General features: G+C 56.8%; 1 protein-coding gene across 1 annotated transcript in view; it reads right to left on the reverse strand.

Annotated features, from left to right (window-relative positions):
• LOC137453892 (5-hydroxytryptamine receptor 2A-like) overlaps nucleotides 1-26,286 on the reverse strand; it is a 67,207-nt gene that overhangs the window by 10,639 nt on the left and 30,282 nt on the right. Inside the window, exon 2 of the mRNA XM_068163575.1 lies at nucleotides 10,135-10,335. Within this exon, the coding sequence (XP_068019676.1) occupies nucleotides 10,135-10,335 (201 nt within the window). The remainder of the gene's footprint in view (nucleotides 1-10,134; nucleotides 10,336-26,286) is intronic.

The following is a 26,286-nucleotide window of genomic DNA, read 5'->3' on the forward strand; positions in this document are numbered from 1 at the left end:
GACCACAAGGATCAGCTAGTTCCAACCCCCCTGCCATGGGCAGGGACACCCCACACTAGATCAGCCTGGCCACAGCCTCATCCAGCCTGGGCTTAAACACCTCCAGGGACAGGGCCCCAACCACCTCCCTGGACAACCCATTCCAGGGCTTCACCACTCTCATGGGGAAGAACTTCCTCCTCCCCTCCAGCCTGAATCTCCCCACCTCCAGCTTCATTCCATTCCCCCTAGTCCTATCACTCCCTGAGATCCTGAGCAGTCCTTCCCCAGCCTTCCTGGAGCCCCCTTCAGATACTGGAAGGCCACAATGAGGTCACCTGGGAGCCTTCTCTTCTGCAGACTGAACAGCCCCAACTCCTTCAGTCTGTCCTCACAGGAGAGGTGCTCCAGCCCTCTGACCATCCTTGTGGCCCTTCTCTGGACACCTTCCAGCACCTCCACATCCCTCTTGTAATAGGGGCTCCAGAACTGGAGGCAGTACTCCAGGTGGGGTCTCACCAGGGCTGAGTAGAAGGGGAGGATCACCTCCCTCGACCTGCTGGCCACACTTCTCCTGATGCAGCCCAGGATCTGATTGGCTTTGTGGGCTGCAAGTGCACACTGAGAGCTCCTGGTGAGCTTCTTGTCCACCAGCACCCCCAAGTCTCTCTCCTCAGGGCTGCTTTCCAGCCAGTCCCTGCCCAGCCTGTAGTTGTGCCTGGGATTGCCTCCACCCAGCTGCAGGACCCTGCCCTTGCTCTTGTTGAACCTCATGAGGTTGGCTTGTGCCCACCTCTCCAGCCTGTCCAGGTCCCTCTGGATGGATCCCTTCCCTCCAGCCTGTCTGCTGCACCACACAGCTTGGTGTCATCAGCAACCTTGCTGAGGGTGCACTCAATGCCACTGTCCATGGCACCCACAGAGATGTTGAACAAGACAGGTCCCAGGACTGATCCCTGAGGGACTCTGTCCCTGGCCTCCCCTGGGACATGGAGCCATTGATCCTGTTTAAGATCTTCTTTTCCTGTTTCAATCTTCTGTGTCAGATTAATGTTTCTGTCACTCAATAGCCTCTTTTTCTTTGCAGTCCCTTCTTCCTCTGCTCAAGAGTTGCTTTTTTCCTGGTTAATATTAATTTTTTAATATCTTCTTGTTCTGTTTCAGATCTTTTCCCCCTGTTTTTTAATATCCTCTTTCCCTGTTTCATCTCTGCTGTTCTTTGGCAAAATCCCAGGAGGCTGACAGAGGTTACTGGGAAGATGAAGTCTTTGGTGGTGATTCCCACTAAGAGAGGAAGCAATTTCCATCCTTTCTCACCACATTCTCATGCAAGAGAGATTTCACTGCCTCCAGGGACAAGAATCTCACTAAGGAAAGCAGAGGCTTGCCTGAGGGTTTACTCTGTCCCTCCACGTGTGGGATTCCCAGGGCTGAGCACTGGAAGGGTCACATTCTGCTGCCTGGCACTGCTGAGGGCTACCTCCTTGATTCACCACGGGATACAAAGTCCCCTGCGGCCCAGGGCAAGGGCTCAAGTGACTCCTGTGGGCTTTGGACCTCTCTACGATCCTATGGCCTTTGTACACAATAAACCCCCTAGAAAACAGAGGAAAAGCTGACAGCTGGGTGCCAAGCAAGGCTGGGGGGAGACTGCTCTGGCAAGAACTCATCTGCAGTGCTGTGCTCAGCTCTGGAGCCCTCCATGCAGGAAGGACCTGGAGCTGATGGAAAGGGTCCAGAGGAGAGCCATGAAAATGCTCAGAGGGCTAGAGAGCCTCTGCTGTGGGGACAGGCTGAGGGAGCTGGGGGTGTTCAGCCTGGAGAGGAGAAGGCTCCAGGCAGACCTAATAGCAACGTTCCAGTCCCTGCAGGGGCTCCAAGCAGGCTGCAGAGGGACTGTTCCCAAAGGCCTGCAGGGACAGCCCCAGGGGCAATGGTTTGAAATGAGAGCAGAGCAGATTGAGATTGGATGTGAGGAACAAGTTCTGCCCCAGGAGGCTGCTGGAACACTGCAGCAGGCTGCCCAGGGAGGTGGTTGAGGCTCCATCCCTGGAGCTATTGCAGGTGAGGCTGGAGAGGGCTCTGGGTGACCTGCTCCAGTGGAGGATGTCCCTGCTGGGTGCAGGGGGTTGGGCTGGGTGAGCTCTGGAGCTCCCTTCTATGATTCTGTGATTCTATGACTGGTGGCTGTGGTGGGGTTGGGTTGATGGTTGGACTCGATGACCTCAGAGGACTTTTCCAGCCAATACAGTTCTATGATTCTGTGATTCTAAGCCTACAGCTGCCCCAGAAGCAGTCTGCACTGGGAACCAAAGAATGTTGCTCTCCATGTTGTGTGTTTAAACCCTTATCTTTAGCCTCCTAGTCATTATGATACAAAACACACATGGGTTACAGCTTGGAGAGACATTCACCTGGGGGTTGGCAGCTGTGGTCCTGTGACAGAAGGAGAGGACACAGTCTCAAGCTGTGCCAGGGGAGATTTGGGCTGGAGGTGAGGAAGAAATTAATCACAGCAAGAGAGATTGGCCATGGGGATGTGCTGCCCAGGGAGGTGGTGGAGTCCCCATCCCTGGAGGTGTTTAGGAAGAGCCTGGAGGAGGCCCTTGGTGCCATGGTTTAGTTGATCAGATGGTGCTGGGTGAGAGGTTGGACTGGATGACCTCTGAGGTCTTTTCCAACCTGGTTAATTCTGTGTTCTGTGGTAGCCATGCAGCTGGCATGAAAGTCAGTTAGAGGCAATCAGAGCTGGAAACTAAATCAAATCTGTTTGTTTTCTCAACCCAAGTGCCTGTGAAGTGCTTGCACATGTGTCTGACAACAGCTAACACACAGTGAGGAGCAAATCCCAGCAGGCAGCAGCCTCCTGACTTGCACTGAGGAAGAGAAGGCAGCAGCTTCAGGAAGCAAAGCTCTTCAGATCAGAGGCACAGGGAAGGATGTGGGCCTCTGAAGTGATCAGAGGCAGGAGCATTCCACATCTTCCCCTTCTGTCAGCAGCCTGTTGCATTTCATGTTCTAACTCAACAGCAATGCACCCTCAGGGCAGGATCAGCTCTGGTTCTGTTCTGATGAAACAGCAGCAGCAGCCTTGAGTTGGTTGAAGGGGGTGAACTGTGCAGGATCTCCCTGCCTGCAAGGAGCAGAGCTGCAAACAGAGGAGGGTGAGCAGTGGCTGAGCCTGGGCAAGCTTCACTTTCACTTCACAGCATTGGGAGAGCACTGCACAGCCTGAGCCCAGCCTGTTCAGCCTGGAGAAGAGAAGGCTGCAGGGAGACCTCAGAGCAGCCTGCCAGGACCTGAAGGGCTCCAGGAGAGCTGGGGAGGGACTTGTGACAAGGGCTGGGAGTGCCAGGCTGAGGAACAATGGCTTTGAGCTGGGAAAGGGAATATTGAGACTGAAGATGAGGAAGAGATTGTTGAGAGTGAGGCTGGGGAGACTCTGGCACAGGCTGCCCAGGGAGGCTGTGGCTGCCTCCTGCCTGGAGGTGCTGAAGGCCAGGCTGGATGAGGCCTTGGGCAGCCTGTGCTGGTGGGAGGGGTCCCTGCCAGGGGTTGGAACTGGATGAGCTTTGAGGCCCCTTCCAAGCCAAACCATCCTGTGATTCTATGACTCTGATGGCAAAATCAAGGCAACCCAGGCTACCATGCCTGGAATCCCCAGGGAGTTCCCTTGTTAGGAGTTCATCTTGTATTCATCTGCTCTGATCTTCCTCCCCTTGAAAATTCTTCCCCATGTGCCATCAACATCCCTCTCAGGAGTCATGGCACAGGCCCTCAGGCAAAAGAATGGCTTCAGAAAACCATAACCTTGTGGCCAACCTAAATGAATGGAGTCCCCAGCTCAGGAGGGACAGGGATCTGCTGCAGAGAGGCCAAGGGAGGCTCCAAGGATGCTGAAGGGACTGCAGCAGTGCCTGGGGAGGAGAGGCTGAGAGCCCTGGGGCTGTTCAGTCTGGAGAGGAGAAGGCTGAGAGGGATCTGATCAATGTCTATCAATAGCTGAGGGCTGGGGGTCAGGAGGGAGGGGACAGGGACAGGGACAGGGACAGGGACAGGGACAGGCTCTGCTCAGCTGCACCCTGGGATAGGCCAAGGGGCAGGGGATGGAAACTGCAGCACAGGAGGTTCCACCTGAACATGAGGAAGAACTTCTGCACTGTGAGGCTCCCAGAGGCCTGGAGCAGGCTGCCCAGAGAGGTTGTGGAGTCTCCTGCTCTGGAGCCTTCCCAGCCCTGTCTGGATGTGTTCCTGTGTGACCTGTGCTGGATTCTCTGCTCCTGCTCTGGCAGGGGGTTGGCCTGGAAGCTCTCCAGAGGTCACTTCCACCCCCTAATATCCTGTGAGCCTGTGAATGGGAAATGAAGGCAGAAAAAGTCTTAGTGTGATGCTCTTGACAACACAGCAAAGGTTTCTGTCTCACCCACAGGCCTGAAAAGAGTTCATGAGCACAGAGCTGCTGTGCTGCTCCACCAGAAGCAGGCATTAGCCTGGCTGGCAATGCCAGCTGCACCTTGGTGCTCACTTAGGGCCAGATGATCAGGATGGCCTTCAGGGCACCACCTCTGGCTACAGAAAGCATCAGGGACTCATGAGAGAAGAATTATCATAGAATCATCAGGGGTGTAGGGACCTCAAGGCTCAGCCAGTCCCAACCCCCTGCCATGGGCAGGGACACCTCACACCACAGCAGGTTGCTCACAGCCACCTCCAGCCTGGCTGCAAACACCTCCAGGCAGGAGGCTTCCACCACCTCCCTGGGCAACCTGTGCCAGGCTCTCACCACCCTCATGGGCAACAACTTCTTCCTCACAGCCAATCTCAATCTCCCCACTTCTAGTTCTGCTCCATCCCCCCCAGTCCTATCCCTCCCTGACACCCTCAAAAGTCCCTCCCCAGCTTTCTTGCAGCCCCCTGCAGATCCTGCAAGGCCACCAGAAGGTCTCCTGGGAGCCTTCTCCTCTCCAGCCTGCACAACCCCAACTCTCTCAGGCTGTCTCCAGAGCAGAGCAGCTCCAGCCCTCTGCTCCTCCTCCTGGTCCTGCTCTGGACACCTTCCAGCCCCTCCAGAGCCTTCCTGGCACAGAGGCTCCAGAGCTGGCCCCAGAGCTCCAGCTGTGGTCTCAGCAGAGTGGAGCAGAGGGGCAGAATCCCCTCCCTGGCCCTGCTGGCCACACTTCTCTTGCTGCAGCCCAGGCTCTGCTTGGCTCTCTGGGCTGCAAGTGCTCCCTGCTGGCTCCTGCTGAGCTTCTCCTCCCCCAGCACCCCCAAGGCCTTTCCTCCAGGGCTGCTCTCCAGCCAGTCCCTGCCCAGCCTGTGTCAGTGCCTGGGATTGCCCTGCCCCAGCTGCAGGACCTTGCCCTTGGCCTTGTTGAACCTCCTGAGGTTGTCCTGGGCCCAGCTCTGCAGCCTCTTCCAAAGGCTTTTAGCTTTTAGCCTTTTTTTCCCCATGAAATGCGCCCAAAGGTTTGTTGAAGCCTGCCCAGAAATTGCTGGGGCTGTGCTCCTGTCCCAGAGCTCCAGCTCTCAGGAACAACTTCTGCCCTGCATCAGGCAGAGGGTGCTGAGGGTCAAACAGACCTCATCCAGCCAGCACAGCATGGGAGCAAACAAATGCCTTGTGAGGTATTCCCTGATCCCAGAGACACAGCTCTGGCTTGGGAAGCACCCCAACCCCCCCAGACATGCTGGAGAACCCCGAGGGAGGCTGTGGGAGCACCTCCAGCCTCCCCATGCCAACCTCTCTGTAGCCTGTAAGGAGGCTACAGTTCCTTTCAGTCTCAGTGGTGCCATTCCAAGCATGTTCCTCAAACTAAGAGTCACTTCCCCTGGGATTATCCTCAGTGAGGCAGGGCAAGGCTTGACTGGTACCTGGAGACTCTGCAAAGGCAGCATGCTTGGGATCCATGGAGCTGCTCAGCCTGGAGGAACACCCAGGGCTGAAGGAAAAAGCTGTTAGACAAAAGATCAGAGAATCAGAACATGGGAGGGGCTGGAAGGGACCTCTGGAGCCACTCAGTTCAAGCCCCTGCAAGAGCAGGGTCAGCCAGGGCAGGGCACTCAGAACACAGCCAGGGGGGGTTGGAAAGGCTCCAGAGCAGGAGACTCCACAGCCTCTCTGGGCAGCCTGCTCCAGGGCTCAGCACCCTCACACCTAAGAAGTTTCTCCTCATGTTGAGGTAGAACTTCCTGGCTTCCAGCTTGTAGCCCTTCATCCTTGTCCTATCACTGAGCACCACCAAAACAAGAGCCTGGAACCTTCCTCCTGACCCCCAGCCCTCAGCTATTGATAGGCATTGATCAGATCCCTCTCAGCCTTCTCCTCTCCAGACTAAACAGCCCCAGGGCTCTCAGTCTCTCTTCACAGGGCAGATGCTCAAGTCCCCAGAGCATCCTCCTGGCTCTCCCTTGGACTCTCTCCAGCAGGTCTTTGTCTCTCTGGACCTGGGGAGCCCAGCACTGGACACAGGATTGCAGCTGTGGTCTCAGCAGGGCAGAGCAGAGGGGCAGCAGAACCTCCCCAGCCCTGCTCCACACTTCTCTTGCTGCCCCCCAGGACCCCATTGGCTCTCTTGGTCCCCAGGGCACATTGCTGCCCCATGCAGAACTTGCTGCCCACCAGCACTCCAAGGTCTTTCTCCATGGAGCTGCTTCCCAGCAGGACAACCCCCAGCCTGCCCTGGTGCCTGGGTTGTTCCTCCCCAAAACCACTTAATGAGAGGAGCATTTACAGACTCATAGCTTGCCCCACACTGGAAGGGACCTGCAAGGCTCATCTTGTCCAGTCCCCCAGCCCTGCAGGTGAGGTCTCCCCAGAGCAGAGCAGAGGGGCAGGATCCTCTCTCCAGCTCTGGCCACACTGCTTTGGATGCAGCCCAGGCTGCCCTTGGCCTTCTGTGCTGCCAGTGCCCAGTGCTGGCTCCTGCCCAGCTTCTCCTCCCCCAGCACCCCCAAGGCCTTCTCTGCAGGGCTGCTCTCAATCTCTCCACCCCCAGCCTGGGTTGATAATGAGGATTGTTTCATTCTCAACTGTGTGGCTATTTCTGTTGCCTACATTTCTGTCCCCAGCCTCAGCACAGTCCTCTCTCTCACAGAACTCCTCCTCACAAGCCCACCCAGAACTTTCCAGCCCCCACTTTTTCCCTCCAGCTGAACACAAGACCCTCTTGCTCAGGTTACATTTGCTACAGCACAGGACAAGTGGCTGTGGTGTCCTTGAATGTGGAACAAAGAGGACTTTGGAGGAGACCCAACCACAAAGCAATTGTCAGCAGCCAGGAGGGCTCTGCTATGCTCCTCATTAAAAGCCTAATCACAGGTTTAGGCTTCTGCAACCTGCCAAGTCCAGAGCTGGATGAGCAAAGACTCTCTGTGCTGTGCTTTGCTGTCAGGGATATGGAAAGCAAAAGCTGCTAAATTAAGATCAATGACATGCTCTGGGATTGTTTTGCTTCCCATTTTCTGTCCTGATTTAGAGCTGAGTTCAGGAGGCTTTGCATGGGATGCAGTTAAAAGTTTCTTCAGTGCCCCTGCAGCAGGACTGCAGGTGTGCAACCTGACCAGCCTGCCCTTAGCTGCTGCTTGGGATCTGGTGCTCCATCCTGACCAGAAATAACAAACTCCTGAGGGGAGGATTCATTCACTTCACCTCTTTCATCCCCTTGACAATGCCTTGGATTTCATAAGGCCCTTCCAAGTGGCTGGTGGGGCAGAGCTGTAAGACAGCTGCAAGCCAGGAGTGTTCTGCTTCACTTCATGTCCAGGTTACTCCTGCCTCTGTCACATCTCTAAATTGAGTTATGAAGCAAAAATAGTGATGCTAAACCAAGCTGGATGCCACAGAAGCACAGAATCAGAGCTACAGAAGCACAGAAGCACAGAACACATCCTGTTGGAAGAGACCTCCAAGCTCATCAAGTCCAACCCTGGGCCCAACTCCCCTGGGGCAACTTGAGGCCATTTCCTCTCATCCTGATACTAGGGAGCTGTAGAGAGCAATGAGGGCTCCCCTCAGCCTCCTCCTCTCCAGGCTGAACACTCCCAGTTCACAGAATCACAGAACACATCCACTTGGAAGAGGCCTCCAAGCTCACCCAGCCCAGCCCTGACCCCAGCCCTGCAGGCTCAGCATCAAACCCTGTCCCTGAGCACCAGCTCCATGCTGCTCGGGCAGCTACTGAGGTCACCCTGGGCTGTACTCCCTGGGGGAAGGGCAGCAGGCCTGTGGCACAGCAGGGAACTGGTTTCCAAGAGAGAGCTGTATTCTGTGCATGAGGAGAGAAATGATCTTTCCCCATTGTTTGATTTTTGGCCTTTTTTCCACAGGGTTTTCCACTGACAAACTTCTGCCCTGCAGCAGCCAGACATCCAACAGCCTCTTCCACTGCTGGGTCAGGAACGAGCCAGGAGAGCTGCAGGCCCCTGAGCCATGCTGCTCAGGGAACCATGAAGCAATGTCTGGTGGAGAAGATCTTTAGGATCACCAAGTCCAAGCATTTGCTAGCTCTACTAACCCTGGTGCTAAACCATGTCGCCCAGCACCACACCTCTGCCTCTCTGATGGGATGGGGATTCAACCATCACAGAACCACAGTATGGGTTGGGTTGGAAGGGACCTCAAAGCTCATCCAGCTCCAGGCCCCTGCCATGGGCAGGGACCCCTCCCACCAGCACAGGCTGCTCAAGGCCTCATCCAGCCTGGCCTTCAACACCTCCAGGCAGGAGGCAGCCACAGCCTCCCTGGGCAGCCTGTGCCAGAGTCTCCCCAGCCTCACTCTCAACAATTTCTTCCTCATCTCCACTCTCAGTCTCTCCTCTCCCAGCTCAAAGCCATTGTTCCTCAGCCTGGCACTCCCAGCCCTTGTCACAAGTCCCTCCCCAGCTCTCCTGGAGCCCTTCAGGTCCTGGACCATGGGGATGGGGATTTTCCTTGCAGTACAGCACTGCACAGCACTTGATGAATGTTGAATGTTAAACCTTTGTAAGACTGCAGTTCCCAGGCTGTAAAAGGCAATGCAGCAGAGGGCAGTGGCCCTGCAGGGGCTGCCCTGCCTAGATGTCCTTTTTGTAAGGTGTATAGAAAAGTTTTCTCACACAGCTTCACAGGTTGCACTGGCTTGGAAGGGAACCTCCAAGGTCAGCTGATCCAACCCCCTGCAGGCAGCAGGGACAGCTCCAGCCAGAGCAGGCTGCACAGGGACACAGCCAGGCTGAGCTTGGATGGCTCCAGGCATGGAGCCTCAAGCACCTCCCTGGGCAGCCTGTGCCAGTGTCTCACCACCCTCCCTCTGCAGAGCTTCCTCCTGATGTCCAACCTACCTCTGCCCTGCTCCACTTTCAAACCATTGCCCTTCAACCTATCCCTACAGACCCTTCTGAGCAGCTCTGAGGTCTCCCTGGATCCTTCTCTTCTCCAGGCTGAACAACCCCAGCTCTCCCAGGAGAGGTTCTCCATCCCTCTCTTCATCACCTTTGTGGCCTCCTTTGGGCTTGCTCCAGCAGTTCAATGCCCCTCACAAGTTAGGGCCCCCACAGCTGGCCCCAGCCCTGCAGGTGAGGTCTCCCCAGAGCAGAGCAGAGCAGAGGGGCAGGATCCTCTCTCCAGCTCTGGCCACACTGCTTTGGATGCAGCCCAGGCTGCCCTTGGCCTTCTGTGCTGCCAGTGCCCAGTGCTGGCTCCTGCCCAGCTTCTCCCCCACCAGCACCCCCAAGGCCTTCTCTGCAGGGCTGCTCTCAATCTCCTCACCCCCAGCCTGGTCTGATTCTGAGGACTGCTCTGTCCCAGGGGCAGGACCTTGCCCTTTGCCTCACTGAACCTCACAGTGCTCCACAGCCCTTTCTGATGCTGTTTACTCAGCAGCTTTATGGCACCCTCTGTTGGCATTACTGCTGGTATTGGCATGTTGCTATGTCCCACAGCAGTGAGCTCTGAGCTCTGAGAGGGGTGGCAGCCTGTCAGACGCCTCCTTGGTGAAGTCACAGACCGAGCCCCAGCCAAAGCCTTCTGCTTCCCAGCAAGGATTTGTTACACCGCAGGCCGGTCAGGGGAGAGGCAGTTTGAGCATCCTCTTGAACGAGTCAGACCCTCACTGAGCAAAAGGGGAGGGAGAGCAGCCTCCCTGAGCCAGAGGGAAGATGCTGGGGCTGTTGGCTTACCTATGGATATGGTCCAGACGGCAGCGATCTTCATGATGGCCTTGGTGCGGGAGTTGAAGCGGCTGTGCTCTATGGGGTTGCGGATTGCTACGTACCGGTCAAGAGAGATGGCACACAGGTGCATGATAGAGGCAGTGGAAAAGAGCACATCTAGGGAAATCCAGATAGGGCACAACTGGTTAGGCAAAGGCCAAGCATAATCTGAAACATAGAGAGAAAAGAAATGAAAGGAAAAAAAAAGAAAGAAAGGGAAAAACCAAGAGAAAGAAAAGGGAAGGAGGCAGGGGGGAGGCCAGGGGGCCAGAGAGCCTGGGGGGGGCCAGGAAGCCTAGGGGGGGATGAGGAGCTCTAGGGAGGGCTGAAGAGCTCTAGGGAGGGCTGAGGAGCTCCAGGGAGGGCTGAAATGTGTGGTGTCACACTATCACAGTATCACCAAGGTTGGAAGAGAGCTCAAAGCTCATCGAGTCCAACCTGTCACCACAGACCTCATGACTAAACCATGGCACCAAGTGCCACATCCAGTCCCCTCTTGAACACCTCCAGGGATGAGGACTTCACCACCTCCCTGGGCAGCACATTCCCATGGCTAACAACTCCCTCAGTGAAGAACTTTCTCCTCACCTCCAGCCTAAACCTCCCCTGGTGCAGCCTGAGACTGTGTCCTCTTGTTCTGGTGCTGGTTGCCTGGGAGAAGAGGCCAACTCCCACCTGGCTACAACCTCCCTGCAGGGAGTTGGAGAGAGCAAGAAGGTCTCCCCTGAGCCTCCTCTTCTCCAGGCTAAGCAATCCCAGCTCCCTCAGCCTCTCCTCACAGGGCTGTGCTCCAGACCCCTCCCCAGCCTGGTTGCCCTTCTCTGGACACCTTCATGGGCACATTCAGGAGTGAGGCAGTCACAGGACAGGAGGTGTTGGAAGGGACCTCTGGAGCAGGGTCACCCAGGGCAGGTCCCACAGGAGTGCACCCAGCTGGGCTCTGAAAGCCTGCACAGAAGGAGACTCCACAACTCTCTGGGCAGCCTGCTCCAGGGCTCCAGCACCTTCACACCAAAGAAGTTTCTGCTCAGTTTGTGTCCATTGCTCCTTGTCCTGTCACAGGACAGCACTGAGCAGAGCCTGGGCCCTGCCTCTTGCCCCCCACCCCTCAGACATTATAACCATTGATCAGATCCCTCCCAGCCTTCTCCTCTGCAGGCTAAACATCCCCAGGCCTCTCAGCCTCTCCTCACCAGACAGATGTGCCATCATCCTCAGAGCCTCCATTGGATGCTCTCTAGTCTATCCCTGTCCCTCCTGATCTGGGGAGCCCAGAACTGGACACAGTCCTCCAGATGGGTCTTCATGAGGACAGAGTAGAGGGGCAGGAGGACCTGCTGGCCACACTCTCAATGCAGCCCAGCACTTCTCAGTTGCTGCCTGCTGAAGAGAAAGGCAGCAGACAGTTTTTCTGCCCAGTCTGTCAGCTACCTGAACAGCACTGCTTCCCTGAGCCCCTCCCCAGGCAGTGTGCCTTACAGCAGAGGGCTGCTTGCCTCCTGCACAGCAGCTGGGATGGAGTGGCTGCAATGTGCAAGCACTGAGCTCTGTAGGCAGCCTGGGCTGCATCCAAAGCAGTGTGGCCAACATGGAGTGAGGGATCCTGCCCCCCTGCTCTGCTCTGGGCAGACCTCACCTGGAGTACTGCATCCAGGTCTGGAACCCCCAACCCAGGAAGGTCCTGATGGAGAGGGTCCAGGGCAGAGCAGGAAAATGCTCAGGGGGTTGGAGCAGCTCTGCTCTGGGGACAGGCTGAGGGAGCTGGGGCTGTTCAGCCTGGAGAGGAGAAGGCTCCAGGCAGACCTCAGAGCAGCCTGGCAGCACCTGCAGGGGCTCCATGCAGGCTGCAGAGGGACTGTTCCCAAAGGCCTGCAGGGACAGCCCCAGGGGCAGTGGTTTGAGATGAGAGCAGAGCAGATTGAGATTGGATGTGAGGAACAAGTTCTGCCCCAGGAGGCTGCTGGAACACTGCAGCAGGCTGCCCAGGGAGGTGGTTGAGGCTCCATCCCTGGAGCTATTGCAGGTGAGGCTGGAGAGGGCTCTGGGCAACCTGCTCCAGTGGAGGATGTCCCTGCTGCCTGCAGGGGGTTGGGCTGGATGCCCTCTGGAGCTCCCTTCCAGCCCAAACCATTCTGTGATTCCATGGAACTACTCTGAGCTGTGGCAGGGCAGCCCAGGAGCCCTTCAGCAGGAGCAGAGCAGGAGGAGGTGGACACAGTAGCTCACTCTAGCAGGGCATAACCCACAGAAGAATTGCTAAGTGCCTCGTGAAACCTCCAGCTGTGGGCAGAGAAACCATTTATTGCAGCAAGTGTGCACTGCTGCTGCTGGGTGGACTGTGAGAGACCTGAGATCCACAGCAGCAAACACTGCAGAGGCCCTGACCCACGGGAGCTGAGCAAAGCCCTTCCTGGCTGCAGCTGCAGCACTCTGGGGGCAGCTCTGCTGCACAGGACTTGGGCTTGGGTCAGTTATGACTCAGGCCCTTTATGAGGCTCACAAATCAAATTCTGTGCCTCCTGCTCTTGTTCACACTGACACTGACCTGCAGTTGAGCTCACAGCTCCAGCTCTGCACATCTCTGATGTGCTGATGGGGGCAGAGTACAGAACTAACCAGGTTGGAAAGGACCTCAGAGCTCATCCAGTCCAACCTACCCCCCAGCACCATCTGATCAACCAAACCATGGCACCAAGGGCCTCAGCCAGGCTCTTCCTAAACACCTCCAGGGATGGGGACTCCACCATCTCCCTGGGCAGCACATTCCCATGGCCAATCTCTCTTGCTGGGAAGAATTTCTTCCTCAGCTCCAGCCCAAACCTCCCCTGGCACAGCTTGAGACTGTGTCCTCTTGTTCTGGTGCTGGGTGCCTGGGAGAAGAGACCAACCCCCACCTGGCTCCAACCTCCCTGCAGGGAGTTGGAGAGAGCAAGAAGGTCTCCCCTGAGCCTCCTCTTCTCCAGGCTCTTTGATGATGCTTTTGGGAGGAACAAGTTTGACCTCCTTCAAGAGGGACCCTTGCCCCCCCTGCAGCCCTGTGGTTTTGCTGCCATCCCCAGGCTTCTGCTGCCAGCCCAAGCTAAAGTGCATTAGGACACATTTCATCCCTGCTTGCTGCTGCTGAGGAGCCAGAGGCAGCTTCCTGCCATGAGCACAAGGCCTGGAGAAGAGCCCCAGGGAGCCTGGTCCCTGTGCATAGGCTGCTCATGGATCTGGAGGGGCTGGAAGGTGTCCAGAGCAGGGCCAGGAGGAGGAGCAGAGGGCTGGAGCTGCTCTGCTCTGGAGACAGCCTGAGAGAGTTGGGGTTGTGCAGGCTGGAGAGGAGAAGGCTCCCAGGAGACCTTCTGATGGCCTTCCAGGATCTGCAGGGGGCTGCAAAAAAGCTGGGGAGGGACTTTTGGGGGTGTCAGGGAGGGATAGGACTGGGGGGGATGGAGCAGAACTAGAAGTGGGGAGATTGAGATTGGCTGTGAGGAAGAAGTTGTTGCCCATGAGGGTGGTGAGAGCCTGGCACAGGTTGCCCAGGGAGGTGGTGGAAGCCTCCTGCCTGGAGGTGTTTGCAGCCAGGCTGGAGGTGGCTGTGAGCAACCTGCTGTGGTGTGAGGTGTCCCTGCCCATGGCAGGGGGTTGGGACTGGCTGGGCCTTGAGGTCCCTTCCAGGCCTGACAACTCCATGGGTGTTCAGCAGTCTCTGCACAGGGCACACTGCTGGTGACAGCTGGTGCCCCCCAGCAGGCAGACAGCCAGGGAAACTTCAGTCTCTCCAGAAGGGGACACCAGGCCCCCAGGCTCCCTGTGTGGTGGAGCAGTTGCAGCCTGGCCTGTGGGGTTGCAGTGGGGGCAATGTGATGGTTGACACTGGCAGGATCTGTGTCATGGTTTGAGGAGGCTTCTTTCTTAAGGAAAACATAGAGCTGAGTCCTCCAGGAGGAGCAGAAGGGTCCAGGAGGTGGACCCAGGACACTGTCACTGTGATTTGTGTTAGTCAGTCTCACAATTCTGCTCTCTCTTTACAAGCTGGCTGCAAGGCCAGCTCGCTCTCTTTGCTCCCCTTCTCCTCCCTGGAGGCAGTGAGCACCCCCAGCTCCCTCAGCCTTCCTCTAGCCCAGGGGCTCCAGCCCCTCTTTGCCCTTCTGTGGACAGGCTCCAGCCCCTCAATGTGCTTCCTGCAGTGAGGGCCCAGAGCTGAGCACAGCACTCCAGGTGTGCTGAGCACAGGGGGATGGTCACCTCCTGGCCCTGCTGCCCGCCCTGCTTCTGACTCAATCCAGGATGCATTGGCTTTCTTGGCCCCCTGGGCACTGCTGGCTCATGGTCAGTGAGTGCCAACCAACACCCCCAGGTGTGCATTTGCAAAGCACCTACCCAGCAAAGGAACAGCAACAATAACAGGAACAACAACACTAACAAATAGTTATGGCTGTTATTGTTATTCCTTTTCTCCTTCTCCTTCTTCACTTTCTCCTCCTCCTTCTCCTCCTCCTTCTCCTCCTCCTCCTCCTCCTCCTCCTCCTCCTCCTCCTCCTCCTCCTCCTCCTCCTCCTCCTCCTCCTCCTCCTCCTCCTCCTCCTCCTCCTTCTCCTCCTCCTTCTCCTCCTCCTTCTCCTCCTTCTCCTCCTCCTTCTCCTCCTCCTTCTCCTCCTTCTCCTCCTTCTCCTTCTCCTTCTCCTTCTCCTTCTCCTTCTCCTTCTCCTTCTCCTTCTCCTTCTCCTTCTCCTTCTCCTTCTCCTTCTCCTTCTCCTTCTCCTTCTCCTTCTCCTTCTCCTTCTCCTTCTCCTTCTCCTTCTCCTTCTCCTTCTCCTTCTCCTTCTCCTTCTCCTTCTCCTCCTCCTCCTCCTTCTCCTTCTCCTCCTTCTCCTTCTCCTCCTCCTCCTCCTCCTTCTCCTCCTTCTTCTCCTTCCCCTTCCCCTTCCCCTTCTCCTTCCCCTTCTCCTTCCCCTTCCCCTTCCCCTTCTCCTTCCCCTCCCTATACTATTATCATTATTAATCACTATTAATATGTCTTTAACAGCAATACAGCCCCCAGCAAACATGCCCTGGGACTGTGCCAGGATTCAAACAGGGATTAAGCAAACAACTCTGTAATTGATGTTATACTTTTCAAACCATCTTCCCCTCACTGACACTCCCTCTGGAGCAAGCAACATTTCTCTCCCTGGTTCTATTTTCTCTGCCTTCCCACACAAAGAACAGCAATTACCATGCATTTACAAGTGCAGATGACTAAGTTAAGTGCATCTTGGACTCCAGCACTTCGAAGCTTTAGCAGTTCCATTTCCAATGGCAAACCTGTGTCTTGGCTGCAGCTTGGCTCCAGAAAGCATGGGACAGTGCAAACAGCTGGGCAAGCACCTGGGTCAGGCCAACCCAGGCACCAATCCAGGCTGGGTGCAGAGTGGGCTGAGAGCAGCCCTGCAGAAAAAGCCTTGGGGGTGCTGGGTGCTGAGCAGCTCCCCAGGAGCCAGCAGTGCCTCCTGCTGCCCAGCAGGCAGCTGTGTGCTGGGCTGCAGCCAGAGCAGGGTGGGCAGCAGGGCAGCAGAGGGGATTCTGCCCCTGGGCTCTGCTCTGCCCAGACCTCACCTCCAATCCTGCCTCCAGTTCTGGTGTCCCCAGCAGCAGGAGGACACAGAGCTGCTGGAGTGAGGCCAGAGGAGGCCACAAGGATGCTCCAAGGGCTGCAGCAGCTCTGCTGTGAGCACAGGCTGAGGGAGCTGGGGCTGTGCAGCCTGGAGAGGAGAAGGCTCCAGGGGGACCTCAGAGCTGTCTGCCAGGAGCTGAAGGGATCCTGCAGGAAGCTGCAGAGAGACTTTTGCTGAGGGGGTCTGGAGCCAGGCCAAGGGGCAATGGTTTGGAGCTGAGGCAGAGCAGGGTTAGAGTGGAGCTGAGGAAGAAGCTCTTTAGAGTGAGGCTGGGGAGACTCTGGCACAGGCTGCCCAGGGAGGCTGTGGCTGCCTCCTGCCTGGGGGTGTTGAAGGCCAGGCTGGATGAGGCCTTGGGCAACCTGGTCTAGTTGAGAGGCATCCTGCCCATGGCAGGGGCTTGGAGCATATTATCTCTGAGGTCCTTCCAACTTCAGCCATTCTGTGGTTCTGTTTCTCTTGCCAGATGTCTGTTCTGTCCAGGGCTGCAGAGCATCAAGAAGGCAGCAAGTAAGTTCTTCAGTAGGAGGGTGGTGAGGCTCTGGAATAGGCTGCCCAGAGAGGTTGTGGATGCCTCCTTCTGGAGGTGTTCAAGAAACCTGTGGCCATGGCACCTGGGGGCATGGTTGGATGGTTATGGTGGTGTTGGGTTGATGGTTGGTCTCAGAAGGCTTTTCCAACCCAAACAATTCTCTGGTTCCATGATTCTCTCTATTTTGCCTGGAAAAGGCCTCTGAGCTCACCTAGTCTAACCAGCAGCCCAGCCCCACCATGGCCACCAAACCACAGGGTTCTGGAACACCTCCAGGCATGGGGACTCCACCACCTCCCTGGGCAGCCTCTGCCAGGCCCTGACCACTCTGGCACCAAAGACATTTTCCCTCCTCTCCAACCTAACCCTCCTCTGGCACAGTTTCAGGCCAGTTCCTCTCCTTCTAGCAACTGAGGTCGATAGATTAGACACAACGATCTTGAAGGTCTCTTCCAACCTGCTGTATTCTATTCTGTTCTGTTCTGTTCTGTTCTGTTCTGTTCTGTTCTGTTCTGTTCTGTTCTAAGAGTAGGGAGCAGAGCCCAACCCCAGCTCACTGCAGCCTCCCTCCAGCAAGGTGCAGAGAGCAAAGCTGCTTGCCTGATGGAGGACTTCCAGAGCAGCAGAACTCCATGATTAGAATCAGAGAATCAACCAGGTTGGAAAAGACCTCAGAGATCATCAAGTCCAACCTATGACCTAACACCTCCTGACAACTAAACCATGGCTCCAAGTGCCACATCCAATCCCCTCTTGAACACCTCCAGTGATGGGGACTCCACCACCTCCCTGGGCAGCACATTCCCATGGCCAATCTCTCTGTCTGTGAAGAACTTTCTCCTCACCTCCAGCCTAAACCTCCCCTGGCACAGCTTGAGACTGTGTCCTCTTGTTCTGGTGCTGGGTGCCTGGGAGAAGAGACCAACCCCCACCTGGCTCCAACCTCCCTTCAGGACATTTCCTCTCCTCCTCTCTCCTGAGCCTAGGGAGCAGAGCCCAACCCCCACCCCACTGCAGCCTCCTCTCAGGGAGCTGCAGAGAGCAATGAGGTCTCCCTCAGCCTCCTCTGCTCCACACTCAGCACCCCCAGCTCCCTCAGCTGCTCCTCCCCAGCCCTCTTCTCCAGACCCTTCCCCAGCTTGGTTGCCCTTCTCTGGACCTGCTCCAGCTCCTCAATTTCCTTCTTGGGGGCCCAAAACTGAACCCAGGACTCAAGCTGTGGCCTCAGCAGGGCCCAGTCCAGGGGCAGAGTCCCTGCCCTGCTGCTGCTGCCCACACCACTGCTGCTCCAGGCCGGCTGCTGGTGGTCTCCTTGCCCACCTGACAACATGCAGTATGACAGCTGGGACAAAGCTGGCATAAAGCTGACAAAAGAGCTGCTTAGAGCACAGTAAAGCAGAGTTATGTAAAATTCCTCCCAGCTTCAGAGGTTGTTCATGGCAAACTCAGAGGGAGCTACAGCAATCATCTCCTTTCCAGTCATGGACAGGAATTTGGGCAAGGCTTCAGCACACATTTGTTGTGTTTGCCCAGGGCTTCCTATCCAGCAGGATGGATGAAAGGGGAAAGAGTACCCTTCAAAATCACAGCAGAAGAATCAGTCACAGGAGCATGGAATGGTTTAGGTTGGAAAGCACCTCAGAGATCATCTGCTCCAAGCCCCTGCCATGGGCAGAGACCCCTTCCACCAGCACAGGCTGCTCAAGGCCTCATCCAGCCTGGCCTTCAACACCCCCAGGCAGGAGGCAGCCACAGCCTCCCTGGGCAGCCTGTGCCAGAGTCTCCCCAGCCTCACTCTCAAGAACTTCTTCCTCAGCTCCACTCTAACCCTGCTCTGCCTCAGCTCCAAACCCTTGCCCCTTGGCCTGGCTCCAGACCCCCTCAGCAAAAGTCTCTCTGCAGCTTCCTGCAGGATCCCTTCAGCTCCTGGCAGGCAGCTCTGAGGTCCCCCTGGAGCCTTCTCCTCTCCAGGCTGCACAGCCCCAGCTCCCTCAGCCTGTGCTCACAGCAGAGCTGCTGCAGCCCTGGGAGCATCCTTGTGGCCTCCTCTGGCCTCACTCCAGCAGCTCTGTGTCCTCCTTCTGGGGACAGCAGAGCTGGAGGCAGGTTGGAGTTTCCCTCTCCTAGGCAGCTCTCACTGTCTGCTCTGTCTCTCAGGCTCATGACATTCTGTATGTATATACACATGCACACACAGATAGATGCCTTCATAAAGCTGTGTGTAGCTGTGTATAAGAGCTGGGAGGAGCAGAGCAGGAGCTAGGGAGGGTTAGCTGGTCACACTCAGCCTCTTTTGCCATTGCTCAATGGATTGGCCTAAAGCCCTCCTTTGGGGCTCTGCTGTTATCTGTGTTCACATTTTGCTTTAGCTACTGACAGGCCTTGGAATAAAATGCAGTGGAAGAGGTAGGGAATGCAAGAATGCCAGAGTGGCTCAGGAGGGAGGGGATCTGAGAGATCATCTGCTGCAACCCTCCCCCATGGGCAGAGGCACCTCTCCACCAGACTCAGCTTCTCAGGGGCTCACCAGCCTCCTACTGAAGAATTCTTCCACAGATCCAGGCAGGATCATTGGCTTTGAGTGACTCTCAACCCCAGGAGAAGGCACAAAGCCCCAGCAGAAAGCACAAGTCCTCAGTACTCAAGATGGGCACACAGCACATGCTGGAAGCACCTCTTGATCCTGCCATGGATCTGTTCCAGGTCATGTATTGATCTGCTGCTCTGTGTAGAGCTCTGACTCTCACAAAGCTCAGAGTCAAACAGACAGGAGAGGCCTCAGCTAAGCAATCAGGATGAGGCTTTTCAAACACTGAAGATGGTGACACTTCAGAGCAGCATTTGCTGAGGTTTCCTTTCTGTATCCAGCTCTGGGCCCCCAGCACAAGAAGGACCTGGAGCTGCTGGAGAGGCTCCAGAGGAGGCCACCAAGATGAGCAGAGTCTGCAGAACCTCCCCTGTGGGGCCAGGCTGGGAGAGTTGGGGCTGTGCAGCCTGGAGAAGAGAAGGCTCCAGGCAGACCTCAGAGCAGCCTGCCAGGACCTGAAGGGCTCCAGGAGAGCTGGGGAGGGACTTGTGACAAGGGCTGGGAGTGCCAGGAAGAGGACAACGGCTTTGAGCTGGGAGAGGAGAGATTGAGAGTGGAGATGAGGAAGAAACTGTTGAGAGTGAGGCTGGGGAGACTCTGGCACAGGCTGCCCAGGGAGGCTGTGGCTGCCTCCTGCCTGGAGGTGTTGAAGGCCAGGCTGGATGAGGCCTTGAGCAGCCTGTGGTGCTGGGAGGGGGCCCTGCCCATGGCTGAGCTCTGAGGTCCCTTCCAAGCCAGGCCCTGGTGTGGGGTGACTCAGAGCAGTGTGCAGACAGTGCTCAGCAGGAGCCCAGCTGCTGTCTCTGCCCCACAGATTTTGCATCTTCTGAAGATTCTTTGCCCCATCCTGGGGAGCTCCTCTGCTGTGGGCTGGGGGTGCTGCTGGAAGCCTTTCATGGCCATGGCAGCACTGCAGCTGGAGCATTTGACAGGACCCAGCCTCTCCAGTGCTCCCTTTAAAGCTGTGTAGCTGCCACAGGCTTTACCAAAATAGAAAGCAATTACAGAGTGCTTGAACATCTCTGCACTGCATCATCCCCAGGGGAGCTGGCCAGGAATTTAAATCATTCTCTTTGCTCTCTCTTATCTAGGAATTAAAGCATTTCCTCAGCCTGAAATACCACATCAGTGAGTGTAAAGCCATGTTATCTCTTCTGAGCTCCTTTATTTCCTTCAGCTTTCCATAGACAAAGGGCTGGGAGACATCCATGTCACCCTGAGAGGCACACAGACCACAGTGCTCAGCATCCCAACCAGGCCTGAGCAGAACACAACCTCCTGCTGACCCCCCCAGGCCTCACTGGCTACCAGCATGCCCACAGAGGGGATCAGAGAGCCATGGAATGGGTTGGATGCTGATCACTCCTGGTGACACAGGAGACATAGAATCAGAGAATCACAGAATGGTCCAGGCCAGAAGGGAGCTCCAGAGCTCACCCAGCCCAACCCCCTGCACCCAGCAGGGACATCCTCCACTGGAGCAGGTCACCCAGAGCCCTCTCCAGCCTCACCTGCAACAGCTCCAGGGATGGAGCCTCAACCACCTCCCTGGGCAGCCTGCTGCAGTGTTCCAGCAGCCTCCTGGGGCAGAACTTGTTCCTCACATCCAATCTCAATCTGCTCTGCTCTCATTTCAAACCATTGCCCCTGGGGCTGTCCCTGCAGGCCTTTGGGAACAGTCTCTCTGCAGCCTGCATGGAGCCCCTGCAGGTCCTGGAACGTTGCTATTAGGTCTGCCTGGAGCCTTCTCCTCTCCAGGCTGAAGACCCCCAGCTCCCTCAGCCTGTCCCCAGAGCAGAGGCTCTCCAGCCCTCTGAGCATTTTCATGGCTCTCCTCTGGACCCTCTCCATCAGCTCCAGGTCCTTCCTGGGTTGGGGGCTCCAGAGCTGGACCCAGCCCTGCAGGGGAGGTCTCCCCAGAGCATGTAATATGTAAGAAGGAGGGAGGGACAGCATGTACTCCGTACTTGAGACTCATAGAATGGTCTGGGTTGGGAGGGACCTTACTTAATGCTTACCTCCAGGCAGGAGGCAGCCACAGCCTCCCTGGGCAGCCTGTGCCAGAGTCTCCCCAGCCGCACTCTAACAATTTCTTCCTCATCTCCACTCTCACCCTCCCATCTCCCAGCTCAAAGCCATTGTTCCTCAGCCTGGCACTCCCAGCCCTTGTCACAAGTCCCTCCCCAGCTCTCCTGGAGCCCTTCAGGTCCTGGCAGGCAGCTCTGAGGTCTCCCTGGAGCCTTCTCTTCTGCAGGCTGAACAGCCCCAGCTCTCCCAGCCTGCCCTGCTAGCAGAGGTGTTCCAGTCCCCTCATTTTCATGGCCTTCCTGTGGACCTGAAGCCAAGCTTCCTGGCCAGAGGAAGAGCTGGCCCCCAGGGCAGCAGTGCCAGTGCTCCTGATTTACCAGCAGCAGGGCAGAATTCAATGCTTTTCTGGCATCTTGACCTCCTGGCCACTGGCTTACAGGAGAAATTAATCTGACCTTTAAGTCTCTAGCCTGCCTTTTGCTAAGGGCAAACCCCAGCCACTCTAAAGCTATCCAGGCCCCTTAAGGAGGATGCACCCAGCACAGCCAAGCATGGCACACAGTCTGCACACAGAGAATGGAGTAGAAGGGTTTGTATCATGAATGCTGCCAGTGCCAGAGGGCTTGGGTCCCCAGCAGATGCTCAGCAGAGGATGGGCTCTCAGGTGATGTGAGAGGGTGGAAAAAACACCAAGACAAAGAGGTTGATCCTGTGTCCAGAGCTGGTGTTGGTGAGACCTTGCCCTTGACTAACATCTGCACAAGGAGGAGGTCATTTTGCCAGTCTAACAGCCCCACAAAGGATTTACTTGAGTCCATGCCCCTGATCACACCCAAACCCAGCTGTGCCACCACTCCTGAGCCTCACTCCTCCTCTGAGGGACTTCTTCTTCACACATGGAGCTGTCACGGTACAAGTGGGCTTGGGGTGGGGAGCAGCCAGCAATGAGCACAGAACACAGACTCACACAGGCATTGGCTTGGAAGGGAGCCTGCAAGGGCATCCTAACCAAGCCCTGCAGGCAGCAGGGACAGCTCCAGCCAGAGCAGGCTGCACAGGGACACAGCCAGGCTGAGCTTGGATGGCTCCAGGCATGGAGCCTCAAGCACCTCCCTGGGCAGCCTGTGCCAGTGTCTCACCACCCTCCCTGTGCAGAGCTTCCTCCTGATGGCCAACCTACCTCTGCCCTGCTCCACTTTCAAACCCTTGTCCCTTGTCCTGTCCCCACAGCCCCTTCTGAACAGTCCCTCCCCAGCTGCCTGCAGCTCCCCTGCAGATACTGAACTGCAGCTCTGAGGTCTGCCTGGAGCCTTCTCCTCTCCAGGCTGCACAACCCCAACTCTCCCAGCCCGTCCCCATAGCAGAGGTTCTGCAGCCCTCTGATCATCTTGGAGGCCTCCTCTGGACCCTCTCCAGCAGCTCCAGGTCTCTCTTATGCTGGGGGTCCCAGAGGTGGACCCAGCCCTGCAGGTGAGGTCTCCCCAGAGCAGAGCAGAGGGGCAGGATCCTCTCTCCAGCTCTGGCCACACTGCTCTGGATGCAGCCCAGGCTGCCCTTGGCCTTCTGTGCTGCCAGTGCCCAGTGCTGGCTCCTGCCCAGCTTCTCCCCCCCCAGCACCCCCAAGGCCTTCTCTGCAGGGCTGCTCTCAATCTCTCCACCCCCAGCCTGGGTTGGGACCGAGGGTTGCCCTGAGCCAGGGGCAGGACCTTGCCCTTTGCTTGTTGAACCTCCTGAGGCTCTCCTCAGCCTCCTCTGCAGCCTGCCCAGGTGCCTCTGGATGGCTTTGGCGACCCCCTGCCATTGAGGGAAACCTTGATGGAGCTGGATGTGCCTCCAAAGTTCCCTTGGTTCCTGCCTCTCAAGCTGCAGCAGTTAGGTGATGTGCCTGCAAGTAAACAACTGCTCCAGCTCAGCTGGCTCTGGAACTTCCTTCCAGGAACTGTAAATTTTGTTTTCTCTCCATTACTGCCTTGCAGCCTTGACAGGACCTGAAGGAAGAAGCAGATTTAGAGCCAGAATGGATGCAATTATGTGATGGAGGGAAAGATTGGTTAAATATCATCTAAGTCATATTTTAATTGCAAGGTGTCAGCTTTAACACACAGGATGCTAAAAAAAAGCCTGCTGCTGAAGTGGGATCTCTGCTTGGAAGCAAACAGCCCCAAAAGCCTTCCCAGAGCAGCAGCTCTTCATCTGGGGAGGTGTCCCACAGTGCTGGTGCAGTCTGGCACTAACTCAGTCATGGAGTTGGTTGGGTTGGAAGGGACTTTCAAGCTCGTGCAGCTCCAGCCCCCTGCCATGGGCAGGGACCCCTCCCACCAGCACAGGCTGCTCAAGGCCTCATCCAGCCTGGCCTTCAACACCTCCAGGCAGGAGGCAGCCACAGCCTCCCTGGGCAGCCTGTGCCAGAGTCTCCCCAGCCTCACTCTCAACAATTTCTTCCTCATCTCCAGGCTCAATCTCCCCTCTCCCAGCTCAAAGCCATTGTTCCTCAGCCTGGCACTCCCAGCCCTTGTCACAAGTCCCTCCCCAGCTCTCCTGGAGCCCTTCAGGTCCTGGCAGGCTGCTCTGAGGTCTCCCTGGAGCCTTCTCTTCTCCAGGCTGCACAGCCCCAACTCTCCCAGCCTGGCCCCACAGGGGAGGTTCTGCAGACTCTGCTCATCTTGGTGGCCTCCTCTGGAGCCTCTCCAGCAGCTCCAGGTCCTTCTTGTGCTGGGGGCCCAGAGCTGGAGGCAGTGCTGCAGGTGGGCTCTGAGCAGAGCAGAGCAGAGGGGCAGAATCCCCTCCCTGTGCTGCTGCTCTCCCTGCTCTGGCTGCAGCTCAGCACTCAGCTGGCTCTGGGCTGCCAGGGAGCACTGCTGGCTCCTGGGCACTCTGTCACCACCTGACAGCCCCAAGGCCTTCTCCTCCATGCAACAGTTCACATCTTACTGCTCCCTCCAAGCTTCTTGCCCACTGCTTCAGCACTGCTTGGGTTCAGCTGCACAGGGCAAGGCCTCTTTGGAGCAGGGACCACTGCCCCAGGTCTCCAATCCTGCTTCCTGTGCTGCTCAGCTCTGGATGGTGGAGCAAAGTTTGCTGAGGCACAGAGGATCTCCCCAGAGCAATCAGCATCAGCCTTAAGAGAGTTTAGTTACTCCTTTCTTACCTGCCTGGCAGCTCTGTGCTGCCTTGTTGGGACTCATTTGAGCTCAGCTGCTCTCAAGCACCAACACCCCACAGTACTTAGCTATCCTCCCAACTTACCAGGCTGTAGGGACCTCAAGGACTCTTTTCAGAGGCTTTGGCAATGATTTGCCACAGCAGGGCCAGAGCTGGAAGTTTCAGTGAGCAGTAAGGGGGACAGGGTGGTGCCTGCTGGCTGTCCTCCACAGCACAGGCAGCTGCAGGGCACAGAGCTGAGTGGGGAGCCCCTGGGGTGATCTGCTCCACTTCCAGCACCACTACAAACTGGGGACTTGGGAGGCTGATGTTCAATCAAAGCTCTCTGCTGGGAAGTAGCAGATCACAGGCTGGGGATCTCTCTGCACTGTGTCTCCAAGGGAAGAAGGCTCTGGACTTCACTTCAGCACATTGCAGTGATTCCTTCTGGCTCATCTCAGAGGCCTGCAGGCTGCTTCTGTCCTCAGCTCAGGAGCAGCCACTGCTATGGCTGAGAGGCAGCTCCTGGCCCTCCTGTGGAACTGGCTGCATTCAGCCTAGCTGGAACCAACCTGCCCCATCTCAGCTCCAGACCTCAGAGCTGCAGTTCAATACCTGCAGGGCAGCTGCAGGCAGCTGGGGAGGGACTGTTCAGAAGGGGCTGTGGGGATAGGACAAGGGACAAGGGTTTGAAAGTGGAGCAGGGCAGAGGTAGGTTGGCCATCAGGAGGAAGCTCTGCAGAGGGAGGGTGGTGAGACACTGGCACAGGCTGCCCAGGGAGGTGCTTGAGGCTCCATGCCTGGAGCCATCCAAGCTCAGCCTGGCTGTGTCCCTGTGCAGCCTGCTCTGGCTGGAGCTGTCCCTGCTGCCTGCAGGGGCTTGGACACGATGCCTTGGAGGCTGCCTCCCATCTCAGTGCAGTCTGTGAAGCTGTGGTCTGTGCTGAACAGCAGAATGCAGAGCACAATGCTCCTGGATCCTGCAGCATGGGGAATGCATTGCAGAGAGCTACCCTGGGAGGCAAGGTGGAGCTGCAGCCGTGCCACAGCCGGGCAGAGCTGTACCTCTCTTGTTGTTTTGCAGCCTGGCAGTGGCTGGGGGCCCTCTGTAAGCTCCATTCATAGGGAGCAGGAGATGACTTTGCTCTGTCTAAATGAAGTGTGGGTGTGCTGGGGGATCAGAAAGCAGACTGCTGCCCAGCTAATTGCAGTGGCCTCAGGAGGTGCAAAAGGAGACTAAACAAATAGTCCATCTAGTTCAACTGTATCACTGGGGGATTGGATGGACTTGGGTGTGCTTTGTGATCCAGTGCAGCATCACTGTGCCATGGTGCTCACACCACTGCTGGAGTGCATTCCTGGGCTGAGGACCAGTCAGACCCAGTGGGAACCAAGGTAATCAAATAACAGCTTGACAGAACCACCAGCAGAGCAGGAGAGAGGTGACTGGGGCCCCATCCCTGGAGAGCCTCCAGGTGAGGCTGGAGAGGGCTCTGGGCAACCTGCTCCAGTGGAGGATGTCCCTGCTGCCTGCAGGGGCTTGAACTCTGGAGCTCCCTTCCAGCCCAGCCCATTCTGTGACTCTCTGATTCTCAGTGTTGCTGCAGGCTTACCAAATGTGGGTGAGCCCCATGGGTGCCATGGCAGAGCTGCTTACTGCCCAGACACAAGAGGGACTTGCCAGAGTCACAGAATGGCTCAGGTGGGAAGGGACCTCAGGGATCATCTACTCCAACCCCTCCCATGGCCAGGGACACCTCTCAGCTAGACTTACAGAATCACAGAATTGTCAGGGCTGGAAGGGACCCCAAGGATCATCCAATTCCAACCCTTGCCATGGCAGGGGACACCTCTCAACTTGCCCAGGTTGCTCAAGGCCTCATCCAGCCTGGCCTTCAACACCCCCAGGCAGGAGGCAGCCACAGCCTCCCTGGGCAGCCTGTGCCAGAGTCTCCCCAGCCTCACATTCAAGAACTTCTTCCTCATCTCCACTCTAACCCTGCTCTGTCTCAGCTCCAAACCCTTCCCCCTTGGCCTGGCTCCAGACCCCCTCAGCAAAAGTCTCTCTGCAGCTTCCTGCAGGATCCCTTCAGGTCCTGGCAGGCAGCTCTGAGGTCACAGAATCAGAATGGTCCAGGCCAGAAGGGAGCTCCAGAGCTCACCCAGCCCAGCCCCCCGCACCCAGCAGGGAC

The sequence above is a fragment of the Melanerpes formicivorus genome, unplaced genomic scaffold (genome assembly GCF_026170545.1).
Source record: "Melanerpes formicivorus ecotype bairdi unplaced genomic scaffold, bMelFor1.0.p_v2 SCAF_73, whole genome shotgun sequence".
Lineage (NCBI taxonomy): Eukaryota > Metazoa > Chordata > Aves > Piciformes > Picidae > Melanerpes > Melanerpes formicivorus.